The sequence below is a fragment of the Armigeres subalbatus genome, chromosome 3, assembly GCF_024139115.2.
Source record: "Armigeres subalbatus isolate Guangzhou_Male chromosome 3, GZ_Asu_2, whole genome shotgun sequence".
Classification (NCBI taxonomy): Eukaryota; Metazoa; Arthropoda; class Insecta; order Diptera; family Culicidae; genus Armigeres; species Armigeres subalbatus.
In genome coordinates, this window is record NC_085141.1 from 17857520 (window position 1) to 17884050 (window position 26531).

General features: G+C 40.7%; 2 protein-coding genes across 2 annotated transcripts in view; one reads left to right on the top strand and one right to left on the bottom strand.

Moving 5' to 3' along the window:
* The window catches only part of LOC134225301 (nuclear cap-binding protein subunit 1), a 110431-nt gene extending 99462 nt beyond the window's left edge, over positions 1–10969 (bottom strand). The window contains exons 1-3 of the mRNA XM_062705257.1: positions 10766–10969; positions 9301–10636; positions 9139–9242 (exon numbers count right to left, since the gene is read on the bottom strand). Of these exons, the coding sequence (XP_062561241.1) occupies positions 9139–9242; positions 9301–10636; positions 10766–10811 (1486 nt within the window). The 5' untranslated portion in view covers positions 10812–10969. The remainder of the gene's footprint in view (positions 1–9138; positions 9243–9300; positions 10637–10765) is intronic.
* A 4354-nt stretch (positions 10970–15323) lies between these two features.
* LOC134226748 (G kinase-anchoring protein 1-A-like) lies at positions 15324–16952 on the top strand. The gene is made up of 2 exons (XM_062707716.1): positions 15324–15619; positions 16003–16952. Exons 1-2 carry the CDS (start codon positions 15449–15451, stop codon positions 16783–16785), a joined length of 954 nt encoding a protein of 317 aa, XP_062563700.1. The 5' UTR covers positions 15324–15448; the 3' UTR covers positions 16786–16952.
* Positions 16953–26531: the final 9579 nt, after the last annotated feature.

Genomic DNA, 26531 nt, shown 5'->3' on the forward strand with positions numbered 1-26531 from the left:
GGAAGGTTTTGAGATTAGGTTTTGAAGAACGCTATAAAACTCTGATACAACCTTAATTGTTACTTGGGAGTGGCCTTTGCGAACCATATTCAGCGCAGAAGCAACCTTTTCTGGATCGTGCTGCTTATACTTCGATGACGGAATCGGAGACATTCTGGAAAAATGACAAGCGAATTTAGGCTCTGCTATTTTTTTATGTGCTTAATTTCGCGCACCAAGTTTAAGCATAAAAATATGCGGAAAATGTAAAATCTAACGCATTTCAATAGTATTATTGCAAATACGTACCTTATTGTGAGCCCTCAGCGTTTTTTGAAAAGAAAATTAGCCACTAATGAACCAAAACAAAATATTTTTATTTACGTCGGTAAATTCGTGCCGCTGCTAAGAACAAACAAACATGGCGATTGACGGGATGACAAAATTGAAATGATTTTATTACGTTTGCTAAACTCAATGCAATTTCAATTTCTTCTGTGGAACATAATCAACAACAATTATATTTTGGAATTCTACCTAATTTTAAGTGACGTTTGTCCACAATACATAACAATCGTAATATTTTGATTCAATGCGCGAAGTTAGGGCGTGCGCGAAATTAGGGAGCATCACGGTAGTAAGCACACTCAGTGACATCCGAATAAATGAGTTGGTGGAGTAGTCGCCTGACTATGTCATTCTATGTTTTGAATAATTATGCGATGTTTGTCAAAATTCGGACTGAAATTGCTTCATGAAGATGAATATTTTATGCTCTGCTTCTTAGTGAAATTAACTTGGAGAGTAAATATGGAGGATTTTGATTAATCATAAAACTATGAAGTAGGACAACGGTTCTCAGTTTAGCAAATTTATCAAAATTACAGCCAATTAGGAAATGTAAATGAGTCACACTGGCATATCGATTAAGTTTAAATATAAAACGAACACAACAATTTAACGCTACTTTAAGTCGATTGAGCACGATAGCTGAAGCTTGAGTAATGACTAAATCACAAAACAAAAGGTGTTGATAGATAAGAGTTTTGAAAGCATAAGCTTGATAGGAGGATTTAGACAATCTGCTTTGATTTTAAGTGTACGTAATGATGCATATATTTTTCCACATTGTTTCAGTATGAACGAATCCCATTCAAAATTGCGCTGAATAGTAACTCCTAAGCTCAGCACACTATCAGAAAATTCTATTTTATCATTATCTAGGAAAATATTGGGTTCGCTTATCATATTTCTGCTTCGTGTTATGTAGATTGCTTGGGTTTTCCGTGCATTTAGAACCAGTGAGTTATGCTTTGCCCATCTTGATATTTCTAAAAGGCAGTTATTTACCAAGGCTTCAATTTCGCTTTGGTCAAGATGCGTACAATCAAAATAGATTTGCACATCATCGGCGAAAAGATGCACCATACAATAATTTCTTAGTTTACGAGGTAAATCATTTATATAAAGCGAGAATAATAAAGGTCCTAAAACGGATCCTTGCGGAATACCGGAACTAATGGGGGGGAGCATTGAGGAGAAACGATTACCGCAAAAGACAGTTTGGTAACGATTAGACAAATATGATCGTATTGACTGACACGCATCACGGCAAAAGCCAAACCTCGTTCTAGCTTCCGGCACAAGGTAACATGGCTTATTGTATCAAATGCTTTAGAAAAGTCTGATAATATCAATATAACATTACCACCTTTGTCGAGAATCATTCCAACATCATCACACACTTTTAGCACAGCTGTTTTAACGTTATGTCCACGACGGTAACCGGTTTGGTATGGAGAAAGTAAATTATGTCTTGCTATAAAACTACTAATTTGATTTTTAGCAATCCGTTCAAAAGCTTTAGATAATGCGCTTAAAATACTTATTGGCCTAAGATTATCAAGCGAATATTGTTCAATTTTTGAATAGGAATAATTTTTGATATTTTTCACTTAGTAAGATAGATGCTTGTCTTAAAAATCTGATTAAATATGTATTTGATAGGGCTTATAATCAGCGGTAAAATTTATTTAATAAACCTAATGGGTACACCATTCAAACCTAGAGCATTTGATTTAATATCATGAACAGCATTTATAATATGATATTCTTCTACTGAACTGAATTCAAATGTTTCCGTTAATATTGTGCTATTATTGAGGTCTTGTGTCTCGTACTAGTGTTTTGTAAAAATGCATTTGCAGTGTTCGTTGACTTGATCTGGACTAAAGTCAGAAGTTGCATCATCCTGTTTTTTTCCGCAGTCCCATCTGGTTTCTATAAATCTTTGGAGGACATAAGGTGCGCAAACTAAGTTTGAATGTAGTTTTCCTTCGCATTTTGAATTTAATTACTTACTTTATTCCTAAGCCTTTTATAAATAATATGATTGGTTTCGTGATGGCTTAGCTTCCAAGTTTGAAATGCTAGATCACGATCTATGATTTCTTTTGAAATTCCAGAAATGAACCAAGGTTTGAACCTAACTGACCTTTGAAAAGTTGGTACGTTGGTGGTAGAAATTGGTACGCAGCTTTCGTATATTTCTTGGATTCGCGTAGAGAAAAACTCAACCAAACTATAAGGGTTTTCAATTTCGTAAAAGCTATTCCAATCAATCGAGATATATAACGCCATCACTCTTACTGGGTTTAAACAATTATATTCACGATAGGTAATTTATTTGGGCGTATGACTGTAATTTATATCATATGACACAAATATTAAGTCATGATTCGACATAAAGGAACACTCACTTGATTAACCATTAAAATTTTATCTCGGCGATTTGTGATCATGAGGTCGATTTGTGAGGCACCGTGCCTGTGGAAGTGAGTCGGTTCTCTACCAATATTTTCAAAAGAGAGATTATCAAGAAATCATTGAAACCGAATGCGCTTTTGTGAGTGGATGTCTAGTAAATTTGTATTAAAATCTCCCATCAACAGAATATCATTATATTTGTTGCTTAGAGACGAAAGTTTCTCGTGCAGGGTTACACTGCAGTAAATTTGTGGAGGATTATAGAAAAATAATAGTATGTCATTAGGTACGGTATCATTTAGCCACGACTCACATACACACATGATGTCCAGTTTTGAAGTTATTGCAATATTACGTAGTTCTTCAAGCTTATTCATTTTTCTAGCACAAATGCTTTGACCATTCATACAGCAAGCAGAAAGCTTTCCATCAACCAATGCTGATTTAATCACAATGCCAGGAATACTCATATTTGTAGAGACATTATTGCTATTTGAACTAGCCATAATCTATAATAAGGTAAACGGTGGAAGTCAAAGAAGCATGTTGATTGAGCATTTTAATACAATTAATTGATTTGCAGCAACAGCAACAATGAGCAGCATAACAGCAAACCAGCATAACTTTCAGGAAGGAATCAAGGATAATTCAGGATGGAATGGAAGGATATAAAGAAGATCAAGAAGGAAAGGTTTAATTACGTTGAACAATGCGTTGTAAATCCTCCTCCGATTTGATGATGAGATCTTGTTCCGAATTCGGTGACTTGGCGTTGGCACCTCCTTGATACCTCCTCGGCAGAAAACACTTGATAGTATTCCTTGCTTCTTCAATTCGACAGCTTTAGACTTCAGTTTCCTAACGGATGGTATTAGATTCTCGTTGATATAGATCCTGTTTCCTGATTTGAATCCAATTTGTGCCAATAATAAAGATCTGGATCGTAAATATTTCGCAAAAAATCGTTGATTTGTAATTGCGAATTAAACAAGAATGAAGCAGTTCGATCCTTCACGTAGCGATGATCTTGACAAATGACGTAGATCTACTAATGGCACGGTTGACTTAGCATAACCCAAAACATTGCACCATAGTTTGAAATACTGTTGTAGATTTTCATTCATCATGTACGGAAAATAGCTGATAATCATTGCATAGTAAAGATCTTGCGATTGCATCGGTGTTATCGGATACGTCCAGGTTTACTTGTGTGAAGGTTCTGTTTACTTCAGCTAGATCTTCTCGAATACCATCCATCCCTTGGTTGATTTCTCCTCGCAATTCATTACCCAGTCTGTTTATCTGCTCCTGCATTGTTTTCCCCTGTTCAGCAATCAAGCCCGCCAGTTCATTGTTTGACACATCTTTGCTAGTGTCTATTTCGACATACCGCCAGTTTTGCAGCGAACACGGGGATGACAAGCTACGCCATCTTTGTCACATCTTTTCTGAATCACCAATACGAGTGCACTGCGAATGCAACATAAACAATTGCGAGGGTGAAAATGATATAAAACGAACAAAGGCATAGATAGTACCTTGTGCAACTAGAATTCTAAATAATTGAGCAAATAAGTTGAACATTCTTAAGTTTGAAGCATGGAATCGAGTGTAAAATTGTTTTAATTGATAATTCGTTAAATTTTTCTCTATTTTCTCATGATTGTATCATGTTGCATTATTGAGTGGTATGGGCGTTTGGCATGATGTTCTCCTGTAAAAACGTAAACGGTTTCAAAATAAATCAGTATTGGGGTAATTTGACACTAAGGGATAAATTTATCCCCCAAAAACGAACGAACAGGCAAACCTGTCAAAATCCATAGTAAAAAAATTGGATGTCGCTCCTCTGGTAATTATTTCACCGATTTTCTGCGGTATTTTCCTTTGTTCAACTGTCAAAACCACCAACAAATCTGTAAAATTATTACCGAACAGTTCTGCTGTTGAGATTTCGGTGAAATTTCACAGAAATCTGCGATTTATTTTAAGTGTGAACGGATAACAACGTCACTATTGCGTTATAGGTTTATTTTCACGAAACCGATTGATTTGAGCAACTACACAGCATATAACAACGTGAATTTTCGTTCAATTTCGCACTAGCAATTGGGTTGTTTAGGGGTATATATGTTTTTACATATTCTCAATATGCATAAAAAACTGAGCCTAACCTCAATTTTTCAGAATTTTTGGAGTCCCGGAACTATTTTTAATTTGCATTTTAAATTTATATGGGACTAAAAATTTGTTCTTATGCTGCATGGGCCAACTGTCATTGTATGAAGGTTAGTGTCATTCTATCGATTGAAATGGCTTATTGTTTGCTGTATAAAAATGTAAATAAAAGGTTTACAAACAAAATAAAAATATGTTGGAGATCAGCAAAGCATGCTCTTTATGTTAAACTATAAAAAACCTCATATTTTTCTCTGCTAAACAACCCAATTCAACCACTTCATTCGCACCACTGTTGCCAGATATGAAGTTGATAGACGATTTAGTGGTCCTTTAAGGACATAGTTGGAAGAGTACCACGATGGCCGCCAATATGGCACCGGACCCTCCACGGGCCAACCCCACACCTCCCGCACTCCTCTCCTACCAACATTCGAATGCATCGAACAGCATCGAACAAAAGTTTAATATTCAAATTACTAACCTGCTCACAGCATATTTATTCACTTCCCGTGATAATGAACATGTTTATCCAAAGAGTCTTATGCATTTCGGCTCGAATAATATCATAAATCAGCAGTTTCGTGCCAATTTATTAGCCGCTCGCGATTTGGTGGGCTTATCACTGCACTTCACTTCTTCTCAAAGGGCACTGAAAAAATCAAGATTTCACTCACTTCTCCGCACATGAGGAGCCCGAAATGTTGATGGAATGCAAATTAAACATCACTTTTCGAAATCAGTCACTTGTTTAAACCGAAAACTTAATATAAACTGCTATTTTTGCTCGAAAAAAAAGATTATAAACTGATCGCGGAGCGAATGTAAACAACGGCAGCGGCAGCAGCAAACTAATAATTAGGGTGGCTCAAAAAATAATTTTGCTCCGCCACGCTCAGTCGATTTTGATTTATAATTTGGGTGTCATCCGATGGTTTGAGCTGGTTTGAATAGAGGCTTACCGTGCACAAGTCGTTTCAGGTTTGTATGACAGTTTATATGACGAGGTTGAATGTGACATTATTCTGATTGTGGTGCTTCGTCATTGGGCCATGGCGAGGGGGGAGACCATATGACTGGATGAAATATTCAAGGGCTTCAGCTCCATAGACAATCCATCTTGTTGCGAGTCGATTTTAATCGAGGTTGCGAATCTTTAGCATGATAATTAGGCTTCTCAGAAGACATCAGTGAAACGTGCAATTCAACAAAATACCCAGAATTTGTCTGTGATATCTATCGCACCAGGGGCAGATACTGCTAGTCTAGTCTAGTCTACACTATCGCACCAGTGGCAGATGCTTCATACAAAAAGTGTGACATGGGGGTGAGTGGGGTATAAAATGCTATTTTTGCGTTAGGGTCCGTAAGCACTTATGGGGGGAGGGGGGGTCGGTCAATATCTCACGATCCATATACAAAAAAACAATTGTATGAAAAAAATCTTACAAGGGAGGAGGGGGGGTCGAGAAACCCAGAAAAATTGCTTACGTAATAAGTGTACGACCCCTTACGTAATCGATGGATCTTTCCTGCGGTGCGGTTTTCTTACAGTAAAGTCCCTGGAATGTTGCTTTCAGCTATGTGGGTTCTCTTTTCGCCAGCGTATGGAGGAGAGGCACTGTAGCCAGTGTAATAAAAGGTTTAGTTTCCATACTAGTTTTCATACAAACTTGAACCGGCATGCGCTTAACCACTTTTTGTTCAAATCGGTTTTTGGAGGACACTCGGAGCATGGGACGGAATCGAGTGAGCGTGGTGGTGCTGGGTCGTTTTTTGAACCACCCTAGTAATATTCTTTGTTTTTTTAATACGACACCAATACTACTACAGTATATGACAGTTTTTATTGTACAAATACTTTCAAAGCTTTGTTTTGGTACTCAACCCACCTTCACCTTAAGTTGCTCAGGTCCGTCCATGCCGACGCAGCTGTCCAGTAGTGGAAGCTCTCCATGACTTATCCGGCGCAAAAACCCTTTTTCGTACAAAAGTGAAGATGATGTGTATTTCTTAATCCACGTTGCACGGTAGTATTGTCGCGCTCTTCTAAAACGCTCAGCTCTTCGCGGTGGTAACGCACAAGCAAAGATTGCGCAGCAACGTTGAAACTCAAGATACATTATTTTAGCAAATGATAAAACTCGTAGTCTGAATAGGCTACACTTCCATGTAAGCAATTATCGAGAAAAATTATTTTCCAATTCAGCCAAAGTTCTTGATGGCAGTTAATTGAAGGGTTTCGAGGGCTGCAATAGCGTGATTAGAACAGTTAGCGACTCCGAACTAATGATGGAACCAAACTCGGAAGCTTCCCATTTGGATTCCACATACTCAAACTGTTGGCTTTTTAGAAACACAAAGGATCAGATTCCGGACAGAAATAAATATAAGGTCTGCACAGTTTATATTAGAGCGGAGGATTTGCGTTATTCTGCTCCATGTGATCCAACAACTACTCAGTCGGAGCGATTGCATCGTCTATTGACCACCCTTATATCGCGAGCAGTGGAGTCTCAATTTCTGGCACGAGCAAACGAAGACGCGACGAAATTTGGACCATGAAATGGCAGAAACAATTTTAACTGAAAAAATATCTTTCCAAGCTAAGATGGTTTTTGTGCTAAGACAGTACAAAGGACTATATAACAGTTAGATGGAACAAGGAGCCTGGAGTAGTGGGAGTCATCAGCATGCTTATTAGCTTAGTTCCGACGGTCCCAGGTGTACATTTCAATGCATTTGATCCGGACGACAACACCCTTGGAGAGCAAAAAAGACAAAGTGTCGTTCCCTAAAATTGTATAATAATCCGCGATTTTCGCAACAACATTCATGGGAACCCCTGTTGAAAATATTGGAAACACTAAACTAAACATTCGGCGTACTAAAAAAAACCCAGAATTACAATACAATATAATCATTTTTAGGTGAAATATCGTGTGGATATCGACGATAATTAAAATATTATTAGAAAATTATGTCTTTGGATCCCAAAGTATTGCTCCTCACATACACTCATATAAAAATATAAACAGTTTTAATTTATCCAATAATTTCCAAAATTGTTGTTTTCGAACAAATGTAAGTATACCCAGAACCGAGATTTTCGCGACAATATTGGAAGGAACCGCGTTTCTCGCGACTAAGAGAGCAAATCCGCGAAATTCGCGTAAATCGCGAAATCCGCGACTGTTGTAACAGCCCTGCAAATGTGGAAAAAGACAATGCTTGCCTGGATTGGGATCGTTTGTGTGATTGGGATTGATCGTCTACCAGCTCCCAGAGTGTGATTTTTTAAAGACTGGATCCAGTCAATGCACTAAAACTTTAATACTCAACTCTAACGTGAAATCTGTATTGTTATTGCGATTCTTTTCTAAAATTAGCATACTGGCTCACCAGTTACGCGCCGGGTCCCATGCGCCGAGTTGTGCGCCATGCAAAAAGTAAATAAACCAATAGATGTGAGCTTTCGGTAAGCTTTTCCACATTCGCTTGTAAGGTATGTAGCATATTGTCGTCCCTTTACGAAAAGATATTTTTAAGTGAAATTGTTCGAGGTTTAGTAGTTTTTTGCTTTTCTTTCGCCTGTGTTGCGTTCGGGATATTGTTTAAGTGGATATTAGTAGTGCAATTATGTTTAATTTGTGATGTTATATTCTACACTTAAATTGAGTAAAGTACCATAATATGACACAATACCTTAGCGGCGCACAACTAAGCGAGGCAGAGGTGAATGAGCAAAATGCTATAATACCTCGAGAATCACAATATACGCCAATGAAACTTGGTGCGTATCAGCAGAGGTCACTAGATCCCGGTATCTCGTGGCGACGAAACCTCAACAAATATATAAACGATGTTGATAGAAATCTGACCACATCCTAAGTCAGGGGTACCCCTAGGAGTAAAATTGAAAAAAAAAAATCATATTTTCCATGGGCTCATAATACAGAAGGGCGTACACTTTCAGGTCGACTCTAACTTTCCAATCCTAAACTCAAAATAGTCTATAACTCTCCTATGGTGCATTGGACCGTGTATAATCTGTAACTTGTTGACTATATATAGTTGTCTTTTGAACACATCAATTATCTGCTAAAAAGCCACAGCATATCAGTCCAGCACTTCCTAGAGCATATTCTACGTTGGAAGTTGTAATCAATTCAAGGGGAAGCGAAAAGAAAACAATATCATAATGTGGGTACTTACCGGCACCATCCATAGTGTATTTGTAAGTTGGCATTGGCGGCTTCGGTATCAGCTTAGAGTAAGTCTCCGGCATCATCTCCTTGAAGCGATCATGGTATGACAACCTAAAAACAAAGGTGGCATTAGAGTGTGTAGCACACAAGAACAGTCAAGAAAACTCACCTCAAACACTTCAGCAGCACCTCTTCGATGAACTTCGGCCTAGGATGCTCAGGCTCCAACAGCAAGCAACTATCCCAATCATCCCAGCTCCAACGGAACTGAAAGTTGCTCAAATGATACGAGAACCAGTTGGCGAACCGATCAAAACAGCTCGTATTCATCGAGTCGATTCTCATGAATAAAATCTCCGTGGCCTGTGCCAATACCTGTGGCATCTTGGATGGTTGTAGCTTGCACAGCTCAATCAAAATCGAACCGTAACAGATGTCCAGATAACGCGGAGTAGGCATTTTAAACAATTCCGCGAAAATAACTTCAACAATGCAATATTCCAGCGGAATTTTGTCCTTATATGAGAGATTCAACAAATGGGCGGCGCAATCTTTGCGTTCCCAATGATGGGCCTCGATTATTGAGTGCAAATGTTCTTCGATGAGGAATCTTTCAATCGAATGCGCACCGGGAAGGATAGGTCCAGCTGGGCAATCAGTATAATCAAACATCCGATAAACCACCCACGGCATGGGATACTCAAATGAATCCTGGTGAGGCGGAGGATGAATCAAAGGCAGATTGTGCTGAAGAGCTTCGCACAAAACCGAATCAAAGGCCAGATATGGTCTTGGGATGTGCTTCTCTGCCCAGTTATCTTGACGCAGCTTACGAATCTGTGCCCAAAGGCAATCCAAATATTCTTCTTGGGGATGTGGAGCATCAACAGACCACACTCTCAGAGAATTGTGATGCTTCTTAGCTCGCTTATTCAGAAATACTTCAATTCTCACCAGAAGATTCTCTAGAGCCGATTCCTTCTTCTCGTATAATTCTCGTCCTACCCAAGGCAGAGTGGAAAGCACTGCAAACACATACCAATCTCGGCGAACTTGAGGAACCGAGTCCTCATTGGCAGCATCAACCATGTTATCCAGCAACTGTAGTAATGAATTTGTCGATATGACATGACAATTGACCAAATCCGAGAGAAATCTAAGCGCGTATCGTGCGGCATCCCATCGACATTGCTTCAAGCTCTCCTTGAACGTTTTTACCATATGGTCAACGAACTCGCCACCAAAATTATAGTTCTTGGCATTCATTAGCCCTACCATCGTCGAATAGATGGTACACTTCTCGGGCATTTTGATCGGACATTCCGAAAGAATCCTCAAAATCTTGCTGCGAAAGTTTCCCAAATCCGATTCCAACACGGAAACTAATCCTTCCAGATTGGACTCCAGAGAGGAAGAACTGTTCTCGCCGACTCTCAAAATCAATGTCTCCAATCGTTCTTCCATCTCCTGGTTTTCAGATACCCTGCGACGTTTCCGGGACCGTTCTACAAAACAGAAAATAGTACCGGTTAATATTCATCACTAAAACTGGTAGCCCTATTCAAAAGCCGCTTGACGTCGTCGTCGTCTGCCACAAACTAGGTTAGAAGGGTCAAATGAAAACTGCATCTTACCTCCGTAGAAATCACCGTCATCCTCATACGCTCGACGGCGGTTCATGATTATCGTCACTGCGCGGCTCAACCGGAATGTAAACCTTATCAATCGATGAGGCTGGAGTTCTAATTAACACGAGAATATCACCAAAATTACGTTCGAAAACCGAGGAAAGGAACACTTTTACTCGACTGCGACGCTCTCAAAAAAACTGATGTGTGGAAATGACAACTGATGGATAATGTCAAAATGTGGTATAACACACGGAAAAAGAAAGTTTCTCATTTTTAAAACTTCTTGATCGGCGAACAGATTTGAAGAATAATAAAATATGCAAATATTACCCATTTTTTCGATTCATTTTTGTTGGATTTTGGGTGTCAAAATGTAGACGAATTATTAATTTCTTTGTTAACGAGACTTTGAAAGACTGTTGGCTCATCTCGTTGGGATGAATATATTGGGTCGTATGAATAAAAAGTAGTACTCGAACTTACTTATTTTGAGTAGTAAACGTCACTTGTGGAACATGTTCGTATGAATAAAAGAGACTTTACTACACTACACATTTCGAACATACTACAAACAACTGTTTCGGTATGAATAAAAGAAGAGTTTACTACTGATTTCTTGTAGTCTGCTCAAGACGTTGCTACTCATGTTAAAAATGCAAATTATTCATCAGAATCGAAGCGAATCGGCTTTGTTCTTGAAAATAGAAGTCCAATTTAAGAAAAACAAACAAAACAGACATGTCTTTTGTTGATTAGCTGCAAAAAAATGATGAAATCATCATCGTCATCATGGGGTCTATTTTGTTTTGACGTTTCTGCATGTAGTAAATGGTAGTAAACTGTAGTAAAGGCTAAGTTCGAATGTAGCATATGCCATAAGTTCGAAAAAGGTTTTATTCATATCAAACATGTAGTTTTCTCTGTGGATTTTATTTTTGAGTAGATGCTACAAGCGTTGAGTTTTGCTACTTTTTATTCATACGACCCATTATTGTCGGGCCGCCACCAAACCGCGTGATTGAGCACTCGCGCTGCGACGCGAGTCGCGACAATTTGAAATATTTCATTAGTAGTCCGCATCATGCACGCATGGATGTACTATCACACTATCATGCGCACTAATCAGAAATGAGTTGCGACGTCTGATAACTGCAGATATTTCATTTTATTGAAAACAAATTTTCGATTTTCTACTACAGTCGGGATTCGCTGGTTGGGATTTTAATACTTGGGTCACTTTTTAATTGGGCCTCCGCTGGTTGGGTCATGGCCCAACTAAAAAGCAACCGTACGTCAAAATTCAATGTAAACACGGAAAACGGGATTAGGCGTCACTGGACATCATTTGTGATGTTCAAGTCGAAATACAGGTGTTCAAATGGCTGTCAGTTGGCCCAACTAAAAAACCGAATTCGTTAGTTGGGTCGAGGTCGTGGCCCAACCAGCGAATCGGGACTGTATACACGGAATAAGTAAAAACGAGAAGAAAACAGCCGACGGTATCAGCTCATAGCATATATATATATATACGTTTATGTTGCGTTTGACAGCTTTTCCATGGGAAATGTGTCAAACGCAACGCAATCGTATCCTATGTGCGGGGCTCTTAACATTGACAGGTCTTACGGCTCAACAACATAGGGAGATAATTTTAAAATTCTTATAATAAGAGTAAAATCAGCAGTGATTCAAATCGTTCGGGGCTGTCAGTTTAAATATGGATCTGAAATATTCATTCTCCCATGCAGCTGTACTAGATTCATTTTTTATACTATGCTGTTAAATTTAATAAGCTGCCGAATAGGGTTGCCATAGCTGAATAGCCGCCATGTGTAAAGTAAATGGGCGCGCTCCAGCACAATCCGACGGAGGCTGATTGAGATGATCATGATCTGAGTGTTTTATCTTGGGATGCATAATACTTGCACTCTTGCACAAAACTTAATGCGCCGAATTACTGTCGAGAGGTACGGCCGCCCCAAACGATACACCGCAAAGCTATTTACCCATAAGAATCAAGTAAACAGGGTGCAGAAAGTGCGGCGGTACCTTCCCTGAAGGGTAAGCCACACCCCCCTGGCGTCCTATACTATCACAAGGGGTTTGACAATAGCCACCATGTCCACGGACGGTAGCTCATTACCGTCCGTTGTTATTGTTCGAAAATAAACATTATGTGTTTTGTTTACTATTTGTTTTGGTTAAATCTGAAAATTGTTTTCGAAATAATTTGCAAGATTTACATCTTTGACCATGGGAATTATGTTATTTGATGATAAAATATAATAAACTAACGAATTGGAGTGAATCGATAGGTGAAATCAAACGCTACACGAAATCATATTTCGTAACTTGTTCTCCCGCTCCGAATCAAACAAAAGATATTATTATTGTTTATACTGTGATGAGCATCACAGTTGAAATTGTCCGGGGATGCAAATCGAACAACATTCAATAGTGAAATTGAAATGAAATAAATGGTGTGCAGAAAGATGTTTTAGGATTATATTTACATGCCCATAATAGCTGGTATTATTTTTGAATAAAATGAAAATATGTAGCCAACAATAGTTTGGATAAAATGTAGTTGCTTGTAAACGCACGATTCGGGAGAAGTACTTTTCAAAATGTATGCTGGACATATTCATGAAGATGTTCGCTACGCTAAAAAGCATGTCTTGCCACGGGGTTGGTAAGCCGCGTGCAATTTTGAGAAAATCAGGCAATATTGCCCCTCAGGTAATTGCAATAGTCACACACTACCAAAAATCCACACATTTTTATTGGCAAAAATCCATAGATTTAAGCTATGATGTATATAAGCGCACACATAATCATTCTCCACGCGAACCGTCAATAAAATATATTTAGAAATAAACTTTATGGGCCGATGCTCACGTAGCGTTTTTTCAAGCTGCGTGCACGCCGCGTCCACGCAAGGTACCCAGCATCAAATGTAGTCATGCACACGTTTACGTGTGCATTGCTCCATTTGATGCTGGGTACCTTGCGTGAACGCGGCGTGCACGCAGCGTAAAAAACCGCTACGTGGACATCGGCCCTATGTGTGATCACCGATAAGCAATAATTTGATTTATGTGTCGATCATATCGATTATATTTGGATGGTGCCACAAAACAGATTGGCATCATAGAACAAACTGCAATTTTCAAAGTAGGCTCTTTGTGTATCATCAATCGACGAACGGCACTCCCGTATATCAAAGTCAAATCATGGCGGGAATCGATTTAGTGTACACGCTTACATGTGACTAACAAGTAATGGGTTATAATTGGGTAAATTTCAGTAACAAAAATTGATCAACCCGAAATGAGAGTGAGTGTGAGAAAAAGAAGCGGGCAAATCACAATCGATTTCACCAATTTGAAGATTTATGTGTAAATTGTGATTTGCCCGCTTCTTTTTCTCACACTCACTCTCATTTCGGGATGATCGATTTTTGTTACTGAAATTTACCCAATTATAACCCATTACTCGTTAGTCACTGTAAGCGTGTACACTAAATCGATTCCCGCCATGATTTGACGTCTATTTGTTTTCAGATTGAGCACTCACACACAGGGGTATAGCAAAAGTCAAAATCACCGTAGCAAGCATAAAATACATATCTAGATATGTTTACTCTTTTATTCGTTGACTTACACAGATTTATAACTTTAAAATTATTTATTCCTCTGAATCGTGTATTGCACTCACGTGCACGCCAAAAAACGAGTCATTTAGAGGACTTAACCCAGTTGAAACTCATGGAAAAAGGTCAACTGAATTAAGCGTGCACAAACCGAAAATGTCAGAATGCCCAAAACTGTCAGAATTTCCAAAAGTGTCAAATTCATGTTTACTACGGTGCATCTGTATGGGGGTGACAGCTGCGCTATCCCTGCTCACACACAAATATTATACACGAAAAATCAAACTTTTTTGAGTGTATTGAGTGTGAGAAAAAGATGACTGTGAGAAAAAAAATCTCGCAGAACTTATAAAGTGCAAAAAGCGCAATATTTTAATCAAAGCACGTCAGTACGCGCTGCTGTCGCAAATTGTAATGACTCGCACATGGCAGGCACTGCTTCACACAAAAAAAATCTTGCGGTAGACCCAAAGGCCCGTGACATACCGCATTCTGATGTCCGTGTTAGGAATGCATGGGATTAGTTACATATGAAATTTTTGCTGGCTTTGACAAGAATTAAAATTTTCAATAGCTTATCGTTAATAATCTTATGTTTCAATGAAATTGGCAAAATGGTGGAGAGTGTCCGAGTCGATTGATATATAAATCTTAAAAATCCATCGAAAAATAAAGGCGCTAGTAACGTTCAAACTCTTCCCTTCCAGCGTAACGCTCTCGATTTCCAAAAATCTAAATGACACCCAGTATAGTAAAGAAAGACGCAAGTCCTACGTCAAAAAAGTACCTGAAATTAGGTACTTTTTTCTAACCGTGTAGGCATAAATAAATATTTTTTGTCTGGCAATTTTCAAGTGTGTATATTATACCAGAGTTTTGTTTACAAAAATTGACTGGTGTTAAACAAAAATAATAATAAACACAAAAAACGCAGTGCTTACCGATTGCCAAAATTTTTGGCGACTTGATCATTATAACTTTCCTGAAAAGTAAATTTTTCATCAAATCCCTATCTGATCTAGGAGAATTACGCAATGGTGTCGATTGTTCCGTCACGGTTTGCTGGTTTACGAATAGAAGATGATGACGAAGATTACGTGAAACCTATTCAGAAGCAGAAAAATGCGTCTAACCAGAAGACAAATGGAAGCCATCCGAAACAGGGTGGTAATCACCAAGGTCAGCAAAACAACCAAAAGAAAACGGTAAGAGAATACTTCGGACTTGTTTATTTAATATACGAATTATGCAAGGGTTTATACTATAGCATGGTATTATTGAATACCTAGACTAAAAAAACACGAATTGCTTTCCCTTTCATTTTCTAAATTGCCCAAAATGTCATATTAAATATGAGATTTTGGGTAATTTAGAAAATTTGTCCCATATGAATAGTAAATCCAGCAAAGATGGGACTGATATGATTATTACAATTACGATGGCTACTAACCTGCGAGTAATAACTGATTTGTATCTTTGGTCCCGCCCCTAATATCAATACATTCCTTAAGAAATATTTATACAGTGTCAGAAACTAACTGATATTTGTTAACAAACCTATTTAAAAGTATTATAAACTTATTTTCAGAAAAAGCCTAAGAAACCTATTAACGCAGCTGCACAATCTGAGCAATGGAACAAATGGCAAGAAAAAGACACACAAATAGTTGACAATCATTTCGAAAAAGACTTAGAACAAGCGCTTTTGCTATCTAAGCTGGATTTCGAGGCGAACAAAACAAAATATGAAAAGTGTGAACAGGAAGCGAAACAAACTTCCAAATCAAAAAAGTCTCGCACATTATCGTTGCAACAATTCCAGACGAAAGTAGATAAAGATACTGTTGAAAAAGAAGTACAAAGGCAGCGGAAAACCGATGAAATCGAGTACAATCGAAAGTTCACCTTCTTTGAACAAATTGATCGTGAGACTAAGCAAATTATACAGAAGGAGCAGTACAAAGCATTGGTTGCCAATCGAGAATATGGCGCTGAAGATTCAATTTCTGAAGATACCGACAAAACAGAAGCGCTCCCACAGGAAGTCACCGAACTAGACCTCCTGAAAGCCGAAAATTCCACTCTCAAAGCTGAGCTGGAGGCGCTGCGGACAAAGTACAAGAAAATTTACTCAATTTTAAAAAGTGGCGAAATGAAAGACAAAACCGAATTGTTGATCGAGATTGAAAGGCTGAAGAAGACTCGGGAGGATATGACCACCGAAATGACGGCACTATATGCACAGTTGGAGCAGGAAAAGTCCAAACTGACGTCAACGGGTCACGAAAAAGGCAAGGAAAAAAGCTCCGGGCGGAAGTCGGTCCGGTTCGATGCTTCGACGGAAGTGCATAATGGCAGAGGTGGCGAATGAACTGAGACTGATTATCAATTGAAATTAGAAGTGTTCCTTTTTATCTTAATTTTTTTAGACCGAGAAACGAATTTAATCCATCGGTATTACAAATTTCCATGAATTTTAGAATTAGTAGGAAGTAGTCGACCCTAAGGCAAATAGAATAAAAGAATGCAATCTCGGAATCAACATTAGCCTTTGTAGAAAATCCGAAATACGAATATATTTTTATTTTTTTTAAATCCATGGTAGGGCGGCCCAAAACAAAACTCGTACAGAACGTCATGCGATGTTCATATCTTAAATGAAAGATAATCGTATCTGGCCAGAGACGAGCCAGCCAAGGGCTGAAAGTCCCTTAACCCTTTATAAGGCAGTGGCAACTATATTGCCACCAACAAATTATATGTTTTTCTATTTATTAACAAGAGCTCTACTTATTATTTCCTATGTAGTGGCTTAATTTACTTCCTAGTAACACCCCAGATGAATTTGAGCCATAAAAAAATTGAAATGTCAATTTGAGAACAGTTTATGTAAGTTTCGAGTGGAAGAAGGATTTTCAGTTATAAATCATTAAAAAAACGACAAAGATATATGTTTTCCCGTTGGTATTAATTATTTTCAATCTCCTGTGTTAGATTATTACGTGATTAGCGTGAAAAAAGCTTTGCTTTTCTGTAGATTTGGTTTTTGGATTTTTGACGAAATTGTGTTTTTTTCCCAAGGGTCCCCCCTTGCGAACAAAAGCGCAAAAAAAAATTTTGACTTATAATGCATGCGTTTTCCGACTAGGACTCTTCACCAAAAAATGTAACGTACCTTGATTTGACTGGTTTTACGTAAAACCAAATTTTTAAAAATATTTTATTATGTTTTGTTGTTGCCTGTTTTCAACTATATTGCCACCAATGTTGTCCCGCTTGACGGACAGTGGCAACTATATTGCCACCAATTTTTCAATGTTTCTGAACTGTTTAATGTATAACAAACATACATTTGAGTTTAATACCATGTCAACATTGTGTCCTATTGTTGTTTTTGTTAATTTATTGTTTAGATTCGTCTGCCTTATAAAGGGTTAATGAAGATACAAAAAAATCATACCTGGAGCATTTATGTAAAACAGCCTACAGACAACAATTTAAAAAAAAAAAAGCTTTCCTTTTGTATTTTGTATTTGCAACATTCAAATATTTTTTCCGATCATTAAATATCTTTGATTTTTTGAAAAGAATCATTATGTTGGTTATTGGTTACGGAAATGCACCAGATGCGATTATCTTTCATTTAAGGGTTGCTTTATAAACGGGGGTACGCCGTTTGGCATAAAGTCGTTTGGCATAAAATAATTTGGCATAATGGTCGTTTGGCATAATTGATTAAAAACAATATATACTCAGAAAAATTACAATTCTTTCAGAATAGTTGTTATTGGCATTTATGTAAGTTATAATTTTAATATGATTTTTCCCTTCATTTGCACATAGGCTGTTCTTTCAGTTTAGATGGCTACACTTTAATAATTGATATTCTTATCAACGATTTAGGTTCTTTACAATTTCCCAGAAAACTGTCTGTCGAAAACCGTACCATTTGAATCTTTTTCCCAGAATATATTTACTAATTCCTCAGAATGTATTATTCCCCAAAAAGTGAAAGTAAAAGTAATTCTATTTTATTGAATTTTTGTTCGCATCATTTTTTAAATCAAACGGTTGCTCGAGATAGGCGAAACACGTGATGTGGCCTTTCTTTTAAATCACGCGTTTGCTCGGTGCAATGCGAAAGGGGAGGATACTCCTTCTTTTAAATTACGCAATATCTCAGCAGATGATGCCGTCTTTTAAAGCACGCGTTTGTTCGGAGCAATGCAAAAAAAGATCATTCCTTCTTTTAAATTACGGGATTGCTCGGGATAATGCGAAAGTGTTGATGATGCCTTCTTTTGAAGCACGCGTTTGCTTGGTGCAATGCGAAAGGATAGATAATTCCTTTTTTATATTACGCGATTGCTCGAGATGATGAAAAAGAGTTGATGATGCCTTCTTTTAAAGCACACGTTTGTTCGGAACAATGCAAAATGGGAGATTACTCCTTCTTTTAAATTACGCGATTACTCGGGATAATGCAAAAGAGTTTATGATGCCTTCTTTAAAAGCACGCGTTTGTTTGGTGCAATGCAAAAGGGGAGATCATTCCTTCTTTTAATATACCCGATTGCTCAGGATAATCCAAAAAAGTTGATGATGCCTTCCTTTGAAAGCATGCGCCTTTTTTATTATCAATATCAAGAAGTCTATGTTGAAGTCCAGCTTTAAGTTGCGTAAAGAATATGATCATTGAAAATAAGATCATTTTCATTGCGTTATGCCAAACGACCATTATGCCAAACGACTATTATGCCAAATGACCATTATGCCAAACGACTTTATGCCAAATGACTTTATGCCAAACGGGGTAGCCCCTTTATAAACATTGTGTTTTTGGGACATCCTAATGGCCCGTCTTTACCTAATGAGCCATCTTATAGACCGTCTTATAGTCCTTGATTCGAACCTTTTTTTAATATAATTACTACTAAATTGGATTTTACGCGGGGGATTAATATTATTATTTGCTAAGACTAAGGTCGGGGTCCTCCTTAGCCGTACGGTAAGACGCGCGGCTACAAAGCAAGACCATGCTGAGGGTGGCTGGGTTCGATTCCCGATGCTGGTCTAGGCAATTTTCGGATTGGAAATTGTCTCGACTTCATGGGCATAAAGTATCATCGTGCTAGCCTCATGATATACGAATGCAAAAATGGTAACCTGGCTTAGAAACCTCGCAGTTAATAACTGTGGAAGTGCTTAATGAACACTAAGCTGCGAGGCGGCTCTGTCCCAGTGTGGGAATGTAATGCCAATAATAAGAAGAAGAAGAAGGTCGGAGTGGCCTGTGCCAGTACATTACCCCTACTCCTGTTTACGGACGAACGAAACTTTCGAACAAAAGCAGTTTGTTCGAATCATTTCCCCATTGTTGGCGTAAACGAGAATGCGCATCAGCTTTCGTTTGAAAGAGCGTTCGTACGAAAACAAGAATAAGGGTGTACATAAAAGTTTTCTCCATTCAGCTCGGTCCATGGCTACGCGTCGCGAACCACGCAGTCTACGGAGGCCGTCGTATCGTTGTCGAGAACCATTTTCACCAGACTACTATCCGACTTTCTGGCCGGGCCCACCGCAAACCTATTTTCGAACGATGGATGGTTCATCCAACAGCAGATGCAACTCGTGGTTCATTCGCCTTCTCCATGTACCGTCCTCCATCTGCACCCCACCATAGATAGATAGTTCGTAACACTTTCCTTTCGAATAAACCAAGCGTACGCTGGTCCTCCACGAGCATTGTCCAGGTCTCGTGTCTATAAAGGACTACCGGTCTAATGAGCGTATTGTAGATACTCAGTTTGGTACGGCGGCGAGCTCTATTCGATCGGAGCGTCTTGGGGGAGTCCAAAGTAGGTAAGGTTTTCAGCCACGATGCGTCTCGGATTTCCTCTGCTGGTATCATCATCGGAGGTCACCAGTGAGCCCAAGTACACGAATTCTTCAACCTATTCCTATCATGTACTTCGTCTTCGACGTGTTGGTGACTAGTCAAAACCGGTTAGTTTCGCTATTCAGTCTGATGTAGGCTTCCTCCATCAAATTTACGTGCCATAATAACAATGTCATCGGCGAACCCAAATAACTGGATGGACTTAGTACTACTACTCGTGTCAATCCTTGACCTTTGTATAACTCCTTCCAAAACGATGTTGAATAGCAGGTAGGTACGAAAGACCATCACTTTGCCGTAGCGTGATTCAAAGGGACTCGATAATGCCACTGAAACTCGAACTATGCACATCACCCAATCTATTTCCGGAAATCCGTGTTCGTGCATTAGCTGCTATAGCTGGTCTCGATCGATTGTGTCGTATGCGGGATTGAAGTCAATGAATAGATGTGTGGGTACGTATTCGCGGCATTTCTGCAATATTTAGCGTACGGCGAACACCTGGTCTGTGTTAGAGCGTTCACTCATAAATCCCTCCTGGTACTGCCCCACGAACACTCTTAATGTTGGTGTTAGTCGGCGACATAAAATTTGGGAGAGTACCTACCTTGTAGGCGGCGTTCAGCAATGTGATTGCGCGGTAGTTGCTACAATCCAGCTTATAGTCATTTTTTGTAGATGGGACACACGACACCTTCCATTCGCTCCTGCGGCAGAACCTCATCCTCCCATACCTTGGTAATTACCCAGTGCAACGCTCTAGCCAGTGCCTCACCACCGGCTCTCCTGATAGATGTTCAACCCCAGCTTTATTGTTTTTCAGCCAGCCAATCTCCTCCTGGATTGCCTGAAGATCCGAGAATGCATGTCCTGCGCACGTGCTCCCAGGTTCATTACCATACCGCCACCATTGTCTGCCACATCGCCATTCAGGTGCTCTCCGTAGTGCTTCCGACACCTTTGGATCATCTCACGTTCGTTTGTAAGAAGGTTCCAGTTTATGCCCTTACACATATCAAGTTATGGCACGTGGACCTTAAGTGAGCGGTTGTCCTCATAGAACTTTCGTGCGTTATTAGCGTGGTACCGTCGCACCGTCTCTTCATGGTCTCGATCTTCATGCTAGCGCTTTTTCCTCCGAAAAATCGAGTTTTGTCTGTTCCGCACCCGTTTGTAACGTGCCTCGTTCGCTCTCGTGCAGCATTCTCGCCCATGCTTCATTCTTCTGTTCCATTAACTGCTCGCATGCGTTGTCGTTTCTTTGATCCGGGGACACCGTCCGTGCACACTAGTGAAGCGATTGCGGTGCTCCCAATGGCAGATCGAATATCTTTCCAGCCATCTTCAAGAGAAGCTGCGCCTAGTCTTGCGCTGGGAGTGCCATTTCCTACTGCTACGTAGTCTTGGGGTAGTCTGCCGCCTTGAAGCGGCCCAATGTTCAGTCGCGGCAAACGACTTCGACGCGTGTTGTACACCGTCGAGAGTTTTGAGCGCAAGCTAGTGGCCGTTTAATAATCCTTAACTCGGCGTACAAAATTGTGTCCTGTATTCTGTTCAACAGATTGAAACCGCTTGAAGAATTCTTCATCGGCTAATACCAAGCAGGTTTTCGTGAGGGCAGATCAACGACAAATTAAATGTTTACCTCGAGACAAATCCACAACTTTAAGACACATAATCTGTTTATTGGTTTCATAGCAGCGTACGCTTCAGTGAAACGAAATGAATTATGGAAAATAATGAACATGATTTTCTAACCGAACTGATACAACTGATTTGTTTAACGTTAGACGGATCGAAATCAAGTATAAGGAAGATTTCGACATAATTTTTAATTTTTAACGGATTGAAGCATGGCGGAGCACTATCGAATTTACTGTTAAAAATAGCGCTGAAGGAAATGATTAAGTTTTATTATCATAAGATTGCATATGCTTCGGCATATGGCACGGCAAATGCTGGGTAAAGCGTACCATTGGTACTTCGCGTACCTGAAGGAATAAAATAGACCCCATCTCGCGGTCCTTAGCCTCTTACCCAGCAACTCCTATCCCTACCTCCCCGCGGTGCTGGCCGGGATACGAGCAACCTTAGGGAAGATCGGGTAACCAACCCCGGTGGGAACTATGGTCGTATGCTGACAGGGAAGGGGGTTTGCTCCTCTCCGGAGGTGCAAATCTTATTGAGCGTCTGTTCTCCATGTCAGGATCGGCTCACAACAGCGTCTGTTCTCCATGTTAGGGGCGGCTGATCATCGTCCGAGTGCCAGCGAGGGACTCTAAGTGAAACTGTGCACCATGGTCCACCGGAAATAAGGAGGAATGGTCCTCCGGAAATTTAGGGGTTTGGTGTCAGGCCCTGCAAGCCAGCCTTTAAAAATCTTAAGCAACGTACCATCAACAAGAGAGTACGGACCGGAACCATCGGCGAAGACCACTGCGACGAAAAGGGACTAGCGATTGGAAACTCGGTTCGTGGAACTGCAAATCTCTCAACTTCATCATAGCACACGCATACTCGCCGATGTGCTCAAGGACCGTGGATTCGGCATCGTAGCGCTGCAGGAGGTTTGTTGGAAGGGATCAATGGTGCGAACGTTTAGAGGTAATCATACCATCTACCAGAGCTGCGGCAACACACACGAGCTGGGAACAGCTTTCATAGTGATGGGCGATATGCAAAGGCGCGTGATCGGGTGGTGGCCGATCAATGAAAGAATGTGCAAGTTGAGGATCAAAGGCCGGTTCTTCAACTTCAGCATAATCAACGTCCATAGCCCACACTCCGGAAGCACTGATGATGATAAGGACGCATTCTACGCGCAGCTGGAACGTGAGTACGACAGCTGCCCAAGCCACGACGTCAAAATCATCATAGGAGACTTGAACGCTCAGGTTGGCCAAGAGGAGGAGTTTAGACCGACTATTGGAAAGTTCAGCGCTCACCGGCTGACGAACGAAAACGGCCTACGACTAATTGATTTCGCCGCCTCCAAGAATATGGCCATTCGCAGCACCTACTTCCAACACAGCCTCCCGTATCGGTACACCTGGAGATCACCACTGCAGACAGAATCACAAATCGACCACGTTCTGATTGATGGACGGCACTTCTCCGACATTATCGACGTCAGGACATATCGTGGCGCTAACATCGACTCTGACCACTATCTGGTGATGGTTAAACTGCGTCCAAAACTATCCGTCATCAACAATGTTCGGTACCGACGACCGCCGCGGTACGACCTAGAGCGACTGAAGCAACCTGATGTCGCCACTGCATACGCGCAGCATCTCGAGGCAGCGTTGCCGGAAGAGGGTGAGCTCGATGGGGCCCCTCTTGAGGACTGCTGGAATACAGTCAAAGCAGCCATTAACGACGCAGCGGAGAACAACGTCGGGTATATGGGTCGAAGTCGACGGAACGATTGGTTCGACGAAGAGTGCAGACAGATTCTGGAGGAGAAGGACGCAGCGCGGGCGGTCGCGCTGCAGCAAGGTACCCGACAGAACGTGGAACGTTATAGACGGAAGCGGAGACAGCAGACCCGCCTTTTTCAGGAGAAGAAACGCCGCCTGGAAGAAGCGGAGTGCGAGGAGATGGAACAGCTGTGCCGTTCTCAAGATACACGCAAGTTCTATCAGAAGCTCAACGCATCCCGCAAAGGCTTCGTGCCGCGAGCCGAAATGTGCCGGGATAAGGATGGGAGCATCTTGACGGACGAACGTGTGGTGATCGAAAGGTGGAAGCAGCACTACGAGGAACATCTGAATGGTGCTGAGAGTACAGGCAGTGAAAGTCAAGGCAGCGGAGGAGATGACTACGTCAGTTCAGCGGACGATGGAAGCCAACCAGCCCCCACCTTGAGGGAAGTTAAGGATGCCATTCAACAGCTAAAGACCAATAAAGCAGCTGGTAAGGATGGTATCGGAGCTGAGCTCATCAAGATGGGCCCGGAAAAGCTGGCCACATGCCTGCACAAACTGATAGTCAGAATCTGGGAAACCGAACAGCTACCGGAGGAGTGGAAGGAAGGGGTTATATGCCCCATCTACAAGAAAGGCGACAAACTGGAGTGTGAGAACTTTCGAGCGATCACCATCCTTAATGCCGCCTACAAAGTGATATCCCAGATCATCTTCCGTCGTCTGTCACCATTAGTGAATGAGTTCGTGGGAAGTTATCAAGCCGGCTTCGTTGACGGCCGCTCGACAACGGACCAGATCTTTACTGTACGGCAAATCCTTCAAAAATGCCGTGAATACCAGGTCCCAACGCACCATCTGTTCGTTGATTTCAAGGCGGCATACGACAGTATAGACCGCGTAGAGCTATGGAAAATTATGGACGAGAACAGCTTCCCTGCGAAGCTTACCAGACTGATCAAAGCAACGGTGGATGGTGTGCAAAACTGTGTGAAGATTTCGGGCGAACACTCCAGTTCGTTCGAATCGCACCGGGGACTAAGACAAGGTGATGGACTTTCGTGCCTGTTGTTCAACATTGCGCTAGAAGGTGTCATGCGGAGAGCCGGGTGTAACAGCCGGGGTACGATTTTCAACAGATCCAGTCAATTTATTTGCTTCGCGGATGACATGGACATTGTCGGCCGAACATTTGCAAAGGTGGCAGAACTGTACACCCGCCTGAAACGTGAAGCAACAAAAGTTGGACTGGTGGTGAATGCGTCAAAGACAAAGTACATGCTTGTGGGCGGAACCGAGCGCGACAGGGCCCGCCTGGGAAGCAGTGTTACGATAGACGGGGATACCTTCGAGGTGGTCGAGGAATTCGTCTACCTCGGATCCTTGCTAACGGCTGACAACAACGTTAGCCGTGAAATACGAAGGCGCATCATCAGTGGAAGTCGGGCCTACTACGGGCTCCAGAAGAAACTGCGGTCGAAAAAGATTCGCCACCGCACCAAATGTGTCATGTACAAGACGCTTATAAGACCGGTTGTCCTCTACGGACATGAAACATGGACAATGCTCGAGGAGGACTTGCAAGCACTCGGAGTATTCGAGAGACGGGTGCTTAGGACCATCTTTGGCGGTGTGCAAGAAGACGGTGTGTGGCGGCGAAGAATGAACCATGAGCTCGCCCAACTCTACGGCGAACCCAGTATTCAGAAGGTAGCTAAAGCCGGAAGGGTACGATGGGCAGGACATGTTGCAAGAATGCCGGACAGCAACCCTGCAAAGATGGTGTTCGCTTCCGATCCGGCAGGTACGAGACGGCGTGGAGCGCAGCGAGCGAGATGGGCAGACCAGGTGCAGAACGACTTGGCGAGCGTGGGGCGTATCCGAGGATGGAGAGATGCGGCCTCGAACCGTGTATTGTGGCGTCAAATTGTTGATTCAGTGTTATCTGTTTAGATGTTAACTAAATAAATGAAAAAATGAATGCATATGCTTCCGGGCTTTGGGGATGATATCGATATTATCGGGATTGACCTTTGTGCCTTTCAAGAGAAAGACAGCGAGGATGGCGATCAATATTAGCGCATATTAGCAAAATGAAGTACATGTTCACTGGCAATCAAAGTGGGTAGCAGACTCTTAGTATGAAAAAAAAATTCAATCAATCAAATATTTACAAATGTGCTCCATCGCACCTATTTGGGTGCAAATGTATTGGTGAATACGTAATTAAATACAGTTTTTAATGACCTTTTTGGGTGCACATTGTATTGCTTCGAAAATTTTAGTTTTCATGAGATATTTGTACTTTAAAAACAGTGACATTGAAATGGTGTCGCGTTACGAAAATAGTCGTATAATTGATACTATACAAAAAGTACAAACATTGGAAAAGTAATATTTTGGATTCTCTTAGTACTCGTCAAGAGCTTTCTTTTCGTGCATTAAGATCCAAAATCGGAGCATTTCTCATGAAGTTAAACTAGGTACAAAAATATGGTGTCGTGTTACGCGAATTCAATGTGCTTCTGAAATCCCTTATTTCAGAAGCACATTGAATTCGCGTAACACGACACCATATTTTTACACCATATAAAAAGCTTTCGGTTTATTGATACAGTATCACAATGGCTTAGAAATTGAGAAATAGTTTCTTTTAAGTAAATTAGGGCTTGTTCATGAATAGCGTAACTAAATTGGGGGTGTAACGGGGTGTGTCATTTGGTAACTGTTCAATCTACAAATAATGGGTTCCCGTACCAAAATGTTACGAAGTGTTGAAAAATTTAAAAAAAA

Excerpts from the sequence above, each read along its gene's own strand:
- LOC134226748 (XM_062707716.1), top strand. The coding sequence starts at position 15,449 with ATGGTGTCGATTGTTCCGTCACGGTTTGCTGGTTTACGAATAGAAGAT. Across the intron at positions 15,620-16,002 it reads AAAACAACCAAAAGAAAACG|AAAAAGCCTAAGAAACCTAT; the intron begins GTAAGAGAATAC and ends ACTTATTTTCAG.